At 46.5% G+C, this 16,634-nt stretch overlaps 1 protein-coding gene across 1 annotated transcript in view; it reads left to right on the plus strand.

Moving 5' to 3' along the window:
- The window catches only part of LOC135378794 (uncharacterized), a 93,675-nt gene that overhangs the window by 52,010 nt on the left and 25,031 nt on the right, over window positions 1-16,634 (plus strand). The window contains exons 11-15 of the mRNA XM_064611887.1: window positions 2,547-2,609; window positions 8,230-8,381; window positions 8,694-8,734; window positions 11,187-11,301; window positions 14,289-14,357. Coding sequence (XP_064467957.1) covers window positions 2,547-2,609; window positions 8,230-8,381; window positions 8,694-8,734; window positions 11,187-11,301; window positions 14,289-14,357 — 440 coding nt within the window. The remainder of the gene's footprint in view (window positions 1-2,546; window positions 2,610-8,229; window positions 8,382-8,693; window positions 8,735-11,186; window positions 11,302-14,288; window positions 14,358-16,634) is intronic.

Below are 16,634 nucleotides of genomic sequence, written 5' to 3' on the forward strand. Positions count from 1 at the left end.
CTCCCTCATTTGTTTTGTTAACCACATTAACGAATTTGACACCACCCTTTATAGAAATCTCTCATTTCTATACCCGCGGGAACCCAGAGGGGTCGCACCTACAGCACATGTATGGTGAGCTAGTATAAATGGCAAAGAGCAAAAATGGCATGGAGCAAAGTACGCAGATTGTTTTCGCGCTTTTGATATATTTTTATGTTCGTGTTGCATGCAAAGCGACGTTTGTTGCTTACCTGCCCCACAAAAATAGCGCTGCACAGACCCATTATAAAGATGCATCGAGGTGACCCCTTAAATCTTTTGTATTTTTGGCTGCAACGTTCTGGACGAATAAAAGGATATCCTGCGAAAGAACGTCGGACACAAGTGAACCACAGCGTGCATGCCAGGCCTCTGTTCCGCACGCGTAAAAAAAATCATCCACTCTTGGAAAGAGCGTATCGGAGAATGACTGAACGTCGCGACGTGTCATGTGACTGGTGATGTAGGCCAGCGGGGCTCAAGCAACCCGTGAGATGAGAAGAAAGGAACAAAGAACATGGTTTGAAGACACGATATATCTGTCATTGCTCCTGTAGCGCCCACCGTAGCCAAAAACACCAACATCACCCATAGTGCGGCCATAGGATGCTGAGCATTCGGCGCCACAGTCAGTCATTGCCACTTCCCATTGAACCACTACTGCCAACTTCCACTCCCGTCCTGTCCCCTACATTTGTTTCGTCATCCTCGTGCTCGTACTGGACTTGAATAATCCGTATCAGATACCGTTCGTGTTTCGCAAATATAAGCTAAAAGAAAAGATAAACCTATACATAACAACGCGGAATGCGATGGATCTCAGCCTATGAGAGTATATTGAATCCTGGAGCGTCACGGGGCATGTCTGCCTGAACGTGAAGTAAATAAAAGGAATGGCAAAAATATTCCGCCACACCGGTGTCTGGAGGCGTGTCATTGCCGAGAAGCCTCCATGCCGTGTATGGCGCCACGTTGCTCCGGCGGGATCGTATGGTGTTCAGCCGACTTCACGGGGAATCGCAGGTGCCTCGGAGAACAAGGAGCAGTCGAAACAGGGACAAGGCACAGAAGACATACAAACAGAGGCTCCACTATCAACAAGCTTTTACTGTACAGCACAGCACATTTATAACCAATGGTAGAGAGGGGGGAGGTGCATAAACGGGACACACGTGGGGCCATAAAAACACGAGGGACAACCGGATCTAACTACTCACTTCCACCTTTCAGTTTGCATTCCAGGAAAACGAACTCTTCCCTTGTTAGCGATATTGAGGGCTCACTTACGTATTTATCAGACCCACGTGTGTCCCGTTTATGCACTCTTCCCCATCCTACCATTGGTTATAATTATGCTGTGCTGTACAGTATAAACTTGTTGATAGTGGAGTCTCTGTTTGTATGCCTTCTTGTGTCTTGTCCCTGTTTCGACTGCTCCTTGTTCTCCGAGTTATGTACCAACAAGCCCATCAAGCTACTCTAGTCAATCGCAGGTACGTCGGCATCTTCGTTAAAGCACCAGGAAGAGAGAACGGCTAACTACCCAGAGAAGCACAGACGTTGCCGAGATTTTAACCCGATTCACCTCCCAGTCTCGTCGTGAAGCTAAGGAACGGGAGCGTTTTATTTGTGCCCACTTTTTTGTTTTTATTTTTTGAAAAGTATAATGGTACTGGCAGCTGAGGAAGGGCCCACCGTTGCCCAAATTCAATTTAGTTCAATTCAAACTTTATTTCCCTCCGGTGTGGAAGCGTGGCTAAATGTCCGAATTGGCTTGACTATGCACTCTCCCAATGCACTCACTACAGCAGAAATAGTTAAAACGATAAAACCCTGAATGCAGGGAAAGACGGGGACCCGGCACTGAACTCTCAACCAAAGAATGTCACCTAAATTTCACAGCAACGAGTTCGCAGCAGGAATGTTTTTTTTTTCCTACAGATTTAAAACTAACCGAGATCGCAACCACACTACTGAAAAAAACTAATAATTACGGTAGCGGCGCTACTAGTACAGGTTGGGACAAAAGTTTACGGAACACGCGAGCGGCGTACTTTTTCTTCGGTGCGACACCCTAGCAGCTACAGGAAGCGGGTGAGTTCACTGTTTCGGAGGGGTGGAAGGGTACGCTGTTAGCGACACACAGCGGTAGCTTCCATTTCCCAAACAACCAGGCAATACCGGAACTACCGCTGTGTCTCTGGCATCGCACGCTTGCACCCCTCCGAAGCAGTGAACTCACCCGCTTCCGCCAGCCGCTAGGGTGTCGTACCGACGAAAATATACGCCGCTCGCGTGTTCCGTAAACTTTTGTCCAAACCTGTACCACTGCCAAATATGACGCTGCTTAAATCCCACATAATGCGGGGCAAAATCCGCTCGTTCAATGGAATTCGCACACATCACAAAGTTGTTGCAGTTTATACACGATATCTTCAACCCATCACATTTTTGACAAGTCTGACTAACGCACGGCATAATATCCGTATTAACGAGCAGACTGTATCTCTCTTCTTATGTTACAGATGAATGCAGCCTTTGCAAGTGTCAACATCGAGCTGAAGATGAAAGTGTACGACACCTACGTGGTATGATCTCATGTGCTGAACTTCGAAACGTGTTAAACGAGCGCAGAGATGACTTCGCTCTTTTTTGCTTTTGTTTTGTTTTTTCTTCTCGCTTGGGCGTGTTGAGCTCATGTTGAGAGCTCCTCGGCGTGTTGAGAATGAATCGAGCTCCTGTGAAAGAGCGATAAGCGCCAACGACCTCTTGAGAGTGCGGGGGGCCTCCCGTTCGCCAACCCTTCAAAATTCTCTCCTCGTAAAGAGAGCGCATCGCAGTACGAGACCACGTCATGACGTAAGATGATCCCGGCACGTGATCCGTGACATACAGCGGCACAGCTCAAGCATGTATAGGCGGGGCGTGAGCTGAGAAGAAGAAATAGAAAGAAAAAGAAAAGAAAAGAAAAGAAATTAAAAAAAATTCTCGGGGATTTTCCCACGTCAGGCGAGGACGGTTCGGCCGTTCGCGGCTGCTTTTGCCCATCCCTGCCAGAGCGGAAATATTTTGCGTGGTGACTCTCGATGGATAGCATGAAAGATGAGACCAGGTTTCGGGCTATGTTTAATGTCACCTCGGTGGTCCTTTAAGGAATGTAGTACTTCGGAAGTGTATGAGTTCATAGAGAGGCTGAGGGGTCGGAGTCCTTCACGGCAGGGGGGGCGAGCCCTAACCCAACCCAACCTAACCTATGATTTCGTTTGCAATTGGTCATCATTGCTGCATAAGTTAAAAAATCGTACCAACGATTCGTCGCCACGATTTTCTACCTTTTCTACATGAATAGTTGGAATATGCCTCTTTCCGTTTACAAACAAATACGCCATTGTTGTGTGGGCAACCACACGAACGCGACTCCCGATTGCCGCGTGTAATTGCTGATTGATTCAGGTGTAATTTCTGGCAAACTGTCACATTATTCTCATTTTCTCGGACTCTCTGTTAATTTGTTTTGCCCACACCGGCCTTGTGACGTCACCCGCGGAAACTGGTCTATAAGACTGACAAGAGTATGCCCATGGCGTGACTTCTCGTATAGTACTCGTCACGTCCAGATCTTCCTGATGATGTCAGTTTTAAGGCGAAAAAACTCATATTCTCTGCTTCACGCAACAGTCGCTGAGTCCTGCGTCTGTATGTTCCAATTGAAAAAAAAAGAAGAAAATAAACGAGTTGCAGGACAGCCATTGCTGTAGTGAAATTATCCCGGAATCACCCAGTCTGCATCGCAAATAGGAATATAATGGTGGGAACGGTTTAAGAAAGGAATAGGAATGACACATGGCAATAGTAATTCGTGGATGTACGTCGCGAGACAACTGTGATCATGAGCGATGTCACAGTGGTCGGTCTGTGGATTGTCTTTGCCCACCTGAGGGTTCTTTAACATGAAAGACGTTAAAGAAAGATGCATGGTAGTGATCGGAGGAATGGAATGGCATCAACATTTATCAGAAGGGATTGTGGAATGACTGTTTCCACAAAAAGGGCAGATGTTTTTTGAAGAAAGCAACATGCTCCTATATAGACCTCGATTAGTCTCATTCAGTTTGTCTCTGCACGATCCAAATCACACACGTGTATTTGCCTTCAAACTCTCTGACGACTTTTGCAGCCCAATCTCTATATATCAGTCGTTGATCAGTCTCTACATACTCAATAGCAGTCGGTAGTGGTGACCTCGATGAAAATTGTGAAAAACGAATGCCCCTCCAGCAGAGGCACAATAGAGCAAATATTTTTTCTTCTCTTCTGCTCTTGTACAAATGCAATTTGACTGCTGGGTCATTCCACGGGGAATGGTCCAAGGTTATCAATCGACCATCACCAATATTTTTTAAAAAAAATAGGGTGTGAGGGGGACACTGTCAGATTAATCGTACCGAATGTCCCAACTCGAAATATTGATTCCATGCGTTTTAGAGCACCTCAGAGTTTGCGCCATGCTAGAAAACCATACCACAGGTTTTCGTCCTCTTTTCGCGCGTGCTTGCTTCTATATACGAACAAATGTGGTTTTTATGTCATCCGAGGATTATGCAGCATAAGTTAAGCAGGCCATGCGAAATACTCTCTCCCTCGCCCTCTAAAGTCGGGCCCAAATGTCGCCGTTTGTGCAACCTTTGTGATTTTATTCCGCGTTCCCTGCTTACCTTGTTTTAAAAGTAGGTACGGCTCCCTGTTTACTAGCACATGGGGAACGTAAACAAAAATTTTCGCATATCTGGGATATACACTTGTTCTGTGAGAACCGTTGGAAAGTGACACACATCAAAACTTTGCATTTTTCAGTAGAAGATTTCGGAATGTGGCAGACCACTTAAAAATCGACGACCTACGTCATTCGATAGCACAACGCTTCAGCTACAACATACCAAAAATCTGGAGAATTGCTTTTTGACAAACGCAAGAAACGATTTTTTTTCTCGGCCATGGTTTGCGTGGCATTGGGTGCGGAGAAGCACCATTCCAGGCACATTCTGGTATGACGCGTCGTTAAGCAGAGACCCTTTAACAGGTTCGTCTTATATGCTTGGTACTACTGTCTTCCTGGGTTTTTCGGCGGTTCGTCTTTTATTTACACTTGCGACGTGTATACTTCCGCGTCACACTAAAAGAGGAAAAAAGTAAAACCACACGGTGTCGTGCCCAAAACACGCCCTGTTGAAAATTAACGCTCAGCAGCGCTATTGTTGTTCTTAGGCTCCTTGCATACCGAGAAAGCTTTCCTCTCAGAAGAAAACGACGTTCGCTTCGCCGCGATTCTGCCCTCAGAAATTGGTTCGAAGTGGTTAAACTTCCTTGCTGCTGCAACTTCGTCCTTTGATACCCACAGGCAATTTATGCTCAGCGCGTCCTTTGCTCACATATACAAGTCCATTGGTGTTAGGATCTGCCACTCCTGCGGCCGCTGGAGACTGGCTTTGGCAGAGAGCCTTTTAACAGTTCCTCCTACTCCGTCGCACGGCCCCTTGCCGTGTGATGTTGCGTAGAAGTTCCAGCAAGCGCTAACACCAAAGTGCTATTTGTGGTAGCACATGTCAAGAAAGCTTTTCTTATTTTTGTATTGCGCAGCACAACCATCTGTGAAGTAATGCACGTTTGTGACCTCAGGGTGCATACGAAGGAATGAGCCTAAGAAGGCTCTTTGAAATCCGTGCACTGCGACATTTGTATGTTGGAGGCAGTCGGAAACTATCACGTAGGATTCCACGTTTAAGTTAGGACACTGGGGCTGTCGAGTGTACACAACTATAGGGTGCACTGTTGCCTGCGACTCATCCCAGTAGAACGACTGAGGAGAGCACTCTCTTTTGTTAGCGTTCTCCATGGTGCTAGTAAACGTGGAATCCTACGTGATAGTTTCCGACTGCCTCCAACATACAAATGTCGCAGTGCACGCATTTCAAAGCGCCTTCTTAGACTCATTCCTTCGTATGCACCCTGAGGTCACAAAAGTGCATTACTGGAACATTACTGGAACATTACATTGCTGGAACTTCTACACAACGTCACACGGCAAGGGGCCGTGCGACGGAGTAGGAGGAACTGTTAAAAGGCTCGCTGCCAAAGCCAGTCTCCAGCGGCCGCAGGAGGGGCAGATCCTAACACCAAGGGACCTGTATATGTGGGCAAAGGACGCGCTGAGCATAAATTGCCTGTGGGTATCAAAGGACCAAGTTGCAGCAGAAAGGACCATCCCTGCCGAAAGACACAGCCGCTGCATTGCATTGCCTCGGACAAGGAAGTTTCACCACTTCGAACCAATTTCTGAGGGCAGAATCGCGGCGAAGCGAACGTCGTTTTCTTCTGAGAGGAAAGCTTTCCCGGTATGCAAGGGGCCTAAGAACAACAATAGCGGTGCTGGGCGTTCATTTTCGACAGGGCGTGTTTTGGGCACGACACCTTGTGGTTTTATTTTTTTCCTCTTTTAGTGTGACGCGGAAGTATACACGTCACAAGTGTAAATAAAAGACGAACTGCCGAAAAACTCAGGAAGACAGTAGTACCAAGCATATAAGACGAACCTGTTAAAGGGTCTCACGCGTCTGGACGGGTGCTTCTCCGCGCCCAATGTCAAGCAAACCATGGCCGAGAAAAAAATTCATTTCTCGCGTTTGTCAAAAAGTACTTCTCCAGATTTTTGATATGGTGTAGCCGAAGCATTGTGCTATCGAATGACGTAGGTCGGCGATTTTTAAGTGGTCTGCCACATTCCGAAATCTTCTTCTGTAAAATGCAAAGTCTTGATGTGTGTCACTTTCCAACGGTTCTCACAGAACAAGTGTATATCCCAGACATGCGCATATTTTTGTTAGCGTTCCCCATGGTGCTACTAAAAAGGGAGCCGTACCTACTTTTCCAACAAGGTAAGCAGGGAACGCGGAATAAAATCACAAAGGTTGCACAAACGGCGACATTTGTGCCCGACTTTAGAGGGCGAGGGAGAGAGTTATTTCGCATGCCCTGCTTAACTTATGCTGCATAATCCTCGGATGACATAAAAACCACATTGGTTCGTATATAGAAGCAAGCACGCGCGAAAAGAGGACGAAAACCTCTGGTACGGTTTTCTCGCCTGGCGCAAACTCTGCTCTGGTGCTCTAAAAACGCATGGAATCAATATTTCGAGTTGGGACATTCGGTACGATTATTCTGACAGTGTCCCCCACATACCCTATTTTTTAAAAAAAATATTGGTGATGGTCGATTGACAACCTTGGACCATTCCCCGTGGAATGACCCTGCTACATAACCCAGAGAAGTCGTAGGCGATAAAACCCCAGTGCAGGGGACACCAAAAGACGGCACAGAAACGTTTGGTCAAGGAGGCGGCTGCCCCCACCTTCCGGCACCCATGTAGAGAGGGCGTTTACTGAGTGCAAGGTGGTGTCGTCAAAACAGATTCAGGGCTGCAGGAATTTGGTGGGACGCATAAGTTGTAGTAAAACATTCCATTTATATCGCGTTACTGGTGTGTGTTGTGTGGGTGCGTCGCCTGTGGTTTAGCGCTTTTGTGTTCAATGAAAGGCACAAATTGGTTGGACACTGTGGATATTGCAATTCTGTTGGGCTACAACACACCTTTAGTGGGTAAAGTTATGGATAGAGTTCCGCGTTTTTTGTTTTTATTTTTGGTTGAATTTGGCGTATGTTTTTCGGTGTTTATTGATTTTAACACAATCTTGTGTTTTTCGATGTTGTACCTGGCGTGTGCATGGCTTACCCGACGGTTATCGGCGCATAGAAATCGCAATGTAATTTGCGCACGACACTCGCTCAACATGGCAATGTTCGCTGCTGTGGCGTTTGACGGCTCGCGGAAAAGCAAACGGACATTTTTCACACCATCGTATTTCAGTATGGTTTCCTGACCTGCAATTTTCTGCGCATGTGCAGCAATTTATTTCTGTCATCGTTCCTGGGATGTCCCTCTGAATTCCGTGTTTTTCGATTAAAACCGAGTGAGAAAATTTACCCGCCCTATGTCTTTTCGGTGTTTTTCGATTAAAACCGAAAACGCTTAACCCTAACTATGGAGGAGCACCACCGTGGCGTCATGGATGCTATATATTTTCATGCAAAGTACTGAAATATCCTCAGCTCAGGACACATTCGTAGTCTGAGAACCGTTTGTATTTCCAGATGACTGACAAACAGCACACCACCTACCTTATCGAAACACCGATAAATAACATCCCAGCCATAGACGGAGCGAAGACCCTGGGTTCACTTGCGACAGCATTTAAAGAGTTTCCCGGGGGCAATGAATCTGACATTGTGTTCGCATTCTTGAGGTGAGTCGAGGCAATAGCACTCGAGGTAAACGCCTCAGCTTGACCGCAAGAGCGCATTGCAACAAAAAAGAAAATGATTGCATGAAGTATTTCAAATGCAATAAAGTTTACTATAATCAAAAACAGTCTCTCTAACCGTGGAGGGTGTCTGCATCGGTTTAGGGCAAAACTGTCGTTCAGGTAAAATGCTGAGCTCATGTGCTGCAGGCGCGTAATCGCTGTGCTCATTCTATCACGTCTTTTGAACTGCAAAAGTATTCTAATTTGCAGAGGCCTGGTATCATAATCCTTTCATCGAAACTTTCTTTTCAGCAAGGGTGTGACATTCGACAGAGTCAAAACGCTTTGGAAAGGTGAGTGTGCAGCGAATAAACACAGGCTTATCGTGAAATCCCGAACGTGGTGCTACCCAAGCAGCACAATGTACTGAAAGCCGAGTGCAATGGGGGTGGACGATATGTGTCTTATCAATGTTCTTTTGTTTCACGAGTTTGTTCAAGGCCTTCCACCTACCCGTCCACCCCCATTGCACTCGACTTTCGGTACATTGTGCTGCTTGGGTAGTAAAGAAGCCATGTGGCTGAAACGTTGTCGGTAGATAATTTGCTCGGGTGGCTGAAAAGGGTCCGACCTACGTCGCACATAAGGTTACCCTGTGAGGCGTACGTCCCACTCCTTTCCGGAAGCTCGACATCGTGTAAACTTATGATTTTTGGCTGTGGGAATTTTTGGGCAATTTTCCTGTTATGTTGCAAAAAAATCGTCAAAGAGCTATGAAAGCGGGTAAGTTATTCGGCCATTCGCACGCTCTGTGGGAGAGAGAGTGTGCGATTATTAATTACCTGAAAATTCATCAATGTTGCGACCAGGTGTGTAAGGGAAAGGCGAGATTCTGGGAACTGGAGCCATTCATTATTGAAGGGACACTAAAGTGAATGGTAAAACTGCAGAAGACATGTGCTTTACTGAAAGCCTGAAACTTTGAGACCTTTTTATTTATTTTTTAGAATCTCATTTCAAAGATTTCTGCAGCGAGCGAAATTTGCGGACTTCGAGAGGCGTCTACTCGGAGGTTACTTGTGCGGTACCTATTGACAACGCAATCAGCTAGGCAAGCCATCTTGCAGATCGCGTCCCGCTGCGCGGTGCGCGGTTGATGCATCCCGACACACTAGAACATCCACGAAGCATCCGTAGAAGTCGTCTGGACGGGAGGTTATAGCCATCCTGTTTTCAATTCTGTCATCTCTGTGCTGGCGGACGTCCTTGGCGTCTGTTGTTCAACCGTCGAATGACTATTTACCTAAAAATCGTTAATTAACTTTTTGTTTATGAAAGTTACGAAGTTGTCGCAAAGAAAACATCTGTTCCCTTTGGTCACCTGATATCGTAGCCGTTTTCAGAACAAAAATCCATTCGATAGATCATCTGAAAAAAAAAAAAAAAAACATCCTTTTCTTTCTCTTTTGTGTTCTTTATTTTGTTCACTGCGTATCATCGGAGAAGCATCTCTCCTTCACCCCCAATGTGAAACGGTGAAAGGAGCGCACTATCCCCTCTTAAGAGTTGAAAAAATAAAAGAGCGAGGGGGAGGGGGGTTTCTGGGGACCTAGTCCTAGTGTTTCCTCCAGCACGTGCGTTTTTGCCGCTTGGAGACACGGTCGTCGTCAGAAGTAGCTAAAGCTACTGCAGTACCGAAGACTTACCTTTTCAGTTGAATGTCCAATCTTCTGTTGAAGTGCAGTGCAAACACACGTATTCCAGCGGCCTGCCGCGAGCACATCCACGGCGGATTTGACCTCCCTCGTGTGACTGCTCGCCAGGAACAACGCGTACTCAGGCATGTGTAACGTTACTAAATCCGCCTTGGCTTCATCCCGGACTCGGTCCTTCGTGCGAACCCTCCCTAAAGGTAATGTACGGGCCCGTAGTGAATGAGCATGACAACAAAACAACCAGGAAGAGAACGAAAAAATGGCCAGGAAGAAGCCGTTTGTGAGACCGCGGTTAGCCAGCGACACCTTGTCGATAATGCCTTCTCCCCCACCCCCACCGACTTCGCTATGTGGAGCATGTAAAGCCGCTATGTTGTCCGCTTGAGCCTATTGCCGAGAAGCATTTCGGAAACAGCGAACCTGTCGTTACAAATGGCTGTCCATGTCCGTTGACCCCGGTTCACCCCCACGGCTGCTGGCGCTGGTGGCGGTTGGCAGGCTTCTACGTTTGACCTGGCGCCCACGACCGACGTGGCGTTGTGTGAGCGGCAGCCGCTCCAGTAACGACGACCTAGTACTATCACAGCGACTGTGTGTTTTCTATCCGTTCCCAGCGTTGGCTAGCATTGGCCCTACTTGTCGGCCATTTTATAGATTTTGGTTTATAGATTATGATTATTGCTACACTACCTTCTGGTTCAGCTAACGTTAGGATATTTGTGCCGGCTGAACATGTGTTTCATGCTGTTTTAACCCTCCGGGTTGCTGACCTCTGGCACAACTACGTTACTTGAAGTAAATACTGGCCATCATGATTCTGTTCGTTTCTGAGTTTGAGCGGAGAATACAAAAAAAATGTTACATAGAGATCCATAGAGTGGTGCTACATAGTGGTGCTAAATATGGAAATATGGAAGTGTATTTCTGAAACGCTCGCAACTTTGGGCTGCAATGATTCTCTCTGCCGGCGGGTCCCGGTCCCATTGCTCGTGCTTGCTGTTCAATTGCCGTTCTTCAGTTGTGGTCGACGCAGGCTACCATTGTGATATTTTAATTATTTGCCTTGTTTCATCATACGAATATGTTCTAGGGTACAGCAACATGAGTGTTGGTGTTTGTGCGGGACGAGACAAGGTGGTTCTCTTCTTCGACACCCCCTTCTCCTATATAGCTATAACCAGTATGTGGCAGATCATCATGAGAAGGTATGTCCATTATGCTGGGAGCCTCACATTCAGCGGCGTAGGGACTATGCTGTCGTCAATGCGTCATTTTATTTTTCTTTCTTCCTTTCTTTCCATTGGACCTGCTGTTGTTGATGGGAAGTTTCAACGTAAACTATTATTATTCGTTATTTAGTTCTTGATTATTTATTACCATTACTCGTGTGCTCGTAACGTTGGATTGGCAAATATTATCACCAGCAGCATGGCCAAGAGGCCTAAGGTGTACCAGTCGTCGGTGATAGCCAAGTCGTCGTGAAGACTGGGAGGTGGTGGGTTCGAATCCAGCTGTGCTGTCTGAGGGCTTTTTCAGGGATTTTCTGCAGACTTCCCAGGCGAACGCCGGCACAGTTCTCCATCGAGTCGCACCTGGACGCATACTAAACCACCTGTCCGACGCTCGTCAGGGCTGCCCTCTCTCCATCTATCCTCAGCTGCACGCCGCTCATGCTGCAGTTGCTTCACGGCGCAACATGGAATCAAAACATATAATCGTGATAGTGAAAGAAGCGGCGAGTCTTTCACCACTGCCGACGTATTTGAAGTATACACGTCAACGTGAGGGACGTCCTCTCCGTTTCCTCTGACGCTTCTTCACGTGATTGTCCCCCGAGTCTCTCGAGATTGTGACGTCACTTTTCACGCGATTGTATCCTCCTAAAAAGTACACCATTTTAAGATTAGCACGAAAGGGATAAGAAGAAAAAAAGTCATACCCCAAGATCAAACACCACGGCTGGGGGAGCGTGGGAGGACTGCTGAAGACATAAGGGCGAAAGGTAATTGGCGACATTCCACCTGAGAAGCACATTAGTTCAATTTTTACGTAGGGCATTATTCAGTATGAGTCCCAATCTATTGTGATCAAGAACTTCTCATATCGATGCATTCGCGACTCCAATGACCTACAGGTGGCGCCCCGGTTACAAGGTGGCGGATGCGCCCAGGTCTCCCGAGGAAGTGGACCGTACGGACGGCGTAGGGCGAATCTATTTCAGTTTTTAATATGGATACATTGACGTGCTTTATGAAAATGAATTAATTTCGTCTCCTGGTCATCCCATACTGTGTACTTCAACTCAGAGAAGTAGGCAGAAGTGAGTTTACGCCGTATCTCTCCCGTGCTCGACGAGACTCATCACTCGACGTAACGAGTGATGAGTGACCTCCCGTGACGAACCGTATCAATGATCCGTAATCATCCAAGTTCGCTGTTTGCTGTCATTGATATTCGCTACTCATGAAAAACTTGGGACGCAGTGCTTATTGTGGCTGCTTGTCCCCAACAAATAGCGCGGGAGAGCACGAAAACAGTTAACGAATTTGAATAACTACAGGAAACAATGCTCTATCACGTCTTACCTCGCATATCTTCGAGTTGTCCGTCGCCTTCAAGCAGTCTCGCTTGACTTGGGCTTCCGATTTCTTTCTCCGTTCCTTGTCACGCTGAAAACAAAATAGCCGCAGTCCTTTAGCGTTCGAACCAGTGCACAGCGGAGCACAGCAGCCCGTCATGTTGTGCTCATACCATACATGTCGCACAAGCTTCAAGCGAAATGTTTCGTTCACTTAAAAACAGCACTCCTGCTATCACAACTGTTCGGCGTGCTCGAACCAATATGGCGCGGAGCCGTCAAACGGCGGCACGGACTCGGTCTAAAGTGTATCCACCCTGAGAGCGTCGCAGGCATCGAGGCAGCGTACGAAAAATGCCCTGGTAGCGCCCCAGTGGCTTACTGGAGAAAATGACACCACTCTACAACTCGTTTTGATTCCACGTTAGCACCGCGAAGCAACTATGGTTGTGAGTGAAATGGAGATGTGGGCAGATGAAGAGAGCACAGCAGGCTGGGTTGACTTCCAGAGGAACTGTGCCTAAATTCGTCTGGAAACTCTTCGGAAAACCAGAGGGAAACCTTGGTGGTAAGATTTGAGTCCACCACCTCCCAGGCCGCAGAATGACCTTGGCTAACAGCAACAAAGGGACACCTTAATTCACTCGGTTGTGCGCTATAGAGTCAATAACTCGGGAGCAGAGTAGCCACAGTGAGTCACGCCGGCGAGTCATCCCGCCATCTTGGGTCCGGGGCAGCTGAGTCGCCTAGCAATGGGATGCCAATCTCCCTCTTCTCCACCGGAGAACTGCGCGCAGTCGAGCCAACTCGCATCCCAGGAAACCGGTTTTGGATGGAGGGGCTCAACATGGACGGCATGTTCTTGGAAGGAGATCCCACGTGACACGCTCCGCCTAATCACGGACACTGAACGGCGGCTCTGGCGCGGAAAAGGAATGCGATACTCTGTACCCTATTTAGTGACGCTAGTGCGCTGGTGCTCTCTGCAATACTGTTGTGGAAGTGCTTGTATTCATTGCTTTCGAGTAATCTGGCTTATCAGAGAAGACGGGTACAGCTGTGCATGTGTGCTAGGTTTGTGCAGAGCTGTAATCCCACACGAGTGCGTATTGCGGGTTCAATAAAGGTGCAGCAGCTGCACACTTCACCACAATATCATCAACACAACAACATTTTGGCAGTTCCAAAGATCTGCACAAAAATATTTGCACATAGACAAGAAGCCAGGGGAGATGTTACTTTATAGAACGGAGAAAACGCACTGGTTTGCATAACAATGGCAAAACATAGGTGTGAACGTTTCGACGCATATACGGGCGTCATCATCAGCACGTTCACACCTCTGGAACGGTGACCGCGCACACCCTGGGGGACGTTTACACCTCTCTTTGTTTTGTAATTGTTATGCAAGCCAGTGTGTTTTCTTCGTTCTATAAAGTAACAAAATATTTGGCTGTGGGTTTCTTCTATCTGAAAGTCGTATTCTTCGCTAAAGGGCCCTAAACGAACGTAAACATATTTTGCGCCTGGAGGAATTTTTTTTGCAGGAAGGTTCTGGGGCGTTCACGAATCAGCTCACGTGGCCAAGACCGTGACCGTGTTTTCGTTTTACAGGATTGCCAAGCCGGATGGATGCGGTGAGGAGCTGTACAAGTGCTTGCCCCAGATCCTTCCCACATATAAGTAAGATTCATCTTTTACGATGACACAGTTAACCTTCTTGAAATTGGGGAGCGCTTACATAACGTATGCGATTGGTGTTTTCTACGTTTGTGCTATTCTCTTTGGAGATGCCCTACGAACAAACTGGAATTCACGGGACCTGCACAATTCGTAGCAGCGTCATATTTCTTGTTATGCCCCCAAGCCCACACATCTTTTCAACCCTTGGGTGCGAATGCATCGATGCCATGCTGACTTTCTTCATCCGTTCTGGAGATGTCAAACTCATTCTTGGACCTCATGATTCCGTTGCTTCCTCACCAATAGCCGGAGATATACGTGGGATTAAAAGAAGCCAATCTTCAACAGAATCATGTCTGGGGCATTTAGTATATCGATTAACAGTAATACAGAAACAATTATGATGCCTAAATGCTTGTATACGAGAAATGGATTATTGTGAGACAAAACTGATCGAGTTAAAAACTTGCAATACTCTGCTCGAGAATTGAATCCCCTAGGGAATTGGAGCCGCCGGAATAATCTGGTAATCTGCGGATTCAGAGACGAGAACCGTCTACGTTAGTGATTTACGCCACTCAATTACTGCAGACATTCCTCTCTTAAAGCCTGTAAATATAAAGACCCGCAGAGTTCTGAACAAAATCGTCGAGATTGGAAATATATTGATTAGCAAGAGCCTGGATGTACCTGTTATCACGATAACTTGGCTTCGAGGACACATCTAGGATTCAGAGTTAGTACAGGTTGGGACAAAAGTTTACGGAACACGCGAGCGACGTACTTATTGGCACCTGATCCCCCACACCCTAGTGGCAGGCGGAAGTGGCTGAATTCACTGTTTCGGAGCAAAGGAGTGGTGCGCTTTCACCGACACACAGTAGTAGTTCCGGTGTGGCTTGGATGTGCCGCAGAAGTGGAAGCTCCCGCTGTGTGACGCCTGACAGCGTACCCTTCTATTCCTTCGACATAATGAACTCATCCGCTTATGGCGGCTGCTAGGGTGTCGCACAGAAGAAAAAGTACGTCGTTAGCGTGTTCCGTAAACATTTGTTTCAACCTGTACCACCGCCATACTACATTATACGTACAGGATAGACAACCAAATCGAGGAATAATTTCGATCGTGTTAAGACACGGTGTCGCTTATGTCCGACACTTAGGCGTACTACACACGGAATCTGTCTGCGCATCTGCACCTTCCGCTGCAAAAATAATAGCAAATATCTTCTTTAAGTCGTTCGTTAAAAAAAACTAAATTTTCATCGAGATGTAGAAGTTCCTTAATGAGACATCGCGTTTCTTGCTGGGCAGTCCGATAATGTCTTGGCGATTTCTCTCCCCAGAGAAACCATCCATCAAAAAGTTGGTGGTGAACACAGAGATTTCAGATTTTGGTTCTGTTTTTACTCAACGTAATGGTTGCGTTCCCTTCTATTATGTGAACGACCTGTAGCAAGTTCCTTTAGCCAACGTTTTATTTTCTGAGTCCGGGATATTCTTACTGCAACTCACCGGGAGTTGATGGTGTACCCAACGTACGGTGAATCGTGTTGCAATTTTCTGTGCTGGTTTTTTGTAGAAATCTCTCGATGACCGAGCCATGGGTTAAGCAATGGAAGCGTTATCGTATTGTTGTAGTACATAAGTCTGGCCCAGTTACTACTCTGCTGCCTACTCGTGCCAAAGTTTTTGCTCACATGTTTTCGAAGGATTTAACAAGAAATATATGTTAATGAAATATCTTTTAAAGCAACACGACATGTTTTTTTTTCTTGACTAAAATCCAGAGGCAGATGCATATAGAAACATCTATCTATAGGTCTACCTGGCCTGTTATGAATAGAAGCAAACCCCAACTTGTCAAAAGCTAACGAGGATGTCATGCGAGGATATTGCATAAGTTGAAAGTGGTATTTCCGAACCACTTAATTTCTTCACGATTGGAAACATATTTACACGAACGAACCAAATTTGTAAAAGTTGGTGAAACACGGTCTCGTATACTGGTCAGGTAAACTCCGCCGTCGCAAAGGGATCCGTACTCGAGTCTTGAATTTTCTTTTATTATACAGGGTGTCCACGCTAAGTGTGAACAGATTTTTTAAAAATATATATAACACTTTTTCCAAGATGAAATCAATTGCAATATAGCATATGCTGAAGGGCACTCCCTAGCAGGGCATTAGCAAAGTCCAAAGGCAATCTCTTAATTAACTTTCATTAATTAACTTTTTAATTATAAAAGCTACAAAGTTGTCCCAATGAGAACATCTG

The sequence above is a fragment of the Ornithodoros turicata genome, chromosome 1 (genome assembly GCF_037126465.1).
Source record: "Ornithodoros turicata isolate Travis chromosome 1, ASM3712646v1, whole genome shotgun sequence".
In the NCBI taxonomy this organism is placed as follows: domain Eukaryota; kingdom Metazoa; phylum Arthropoda; class Arachnida; order Ixodida; family Argasidae; genus Ornithodoros; species Ornithodoros turicata.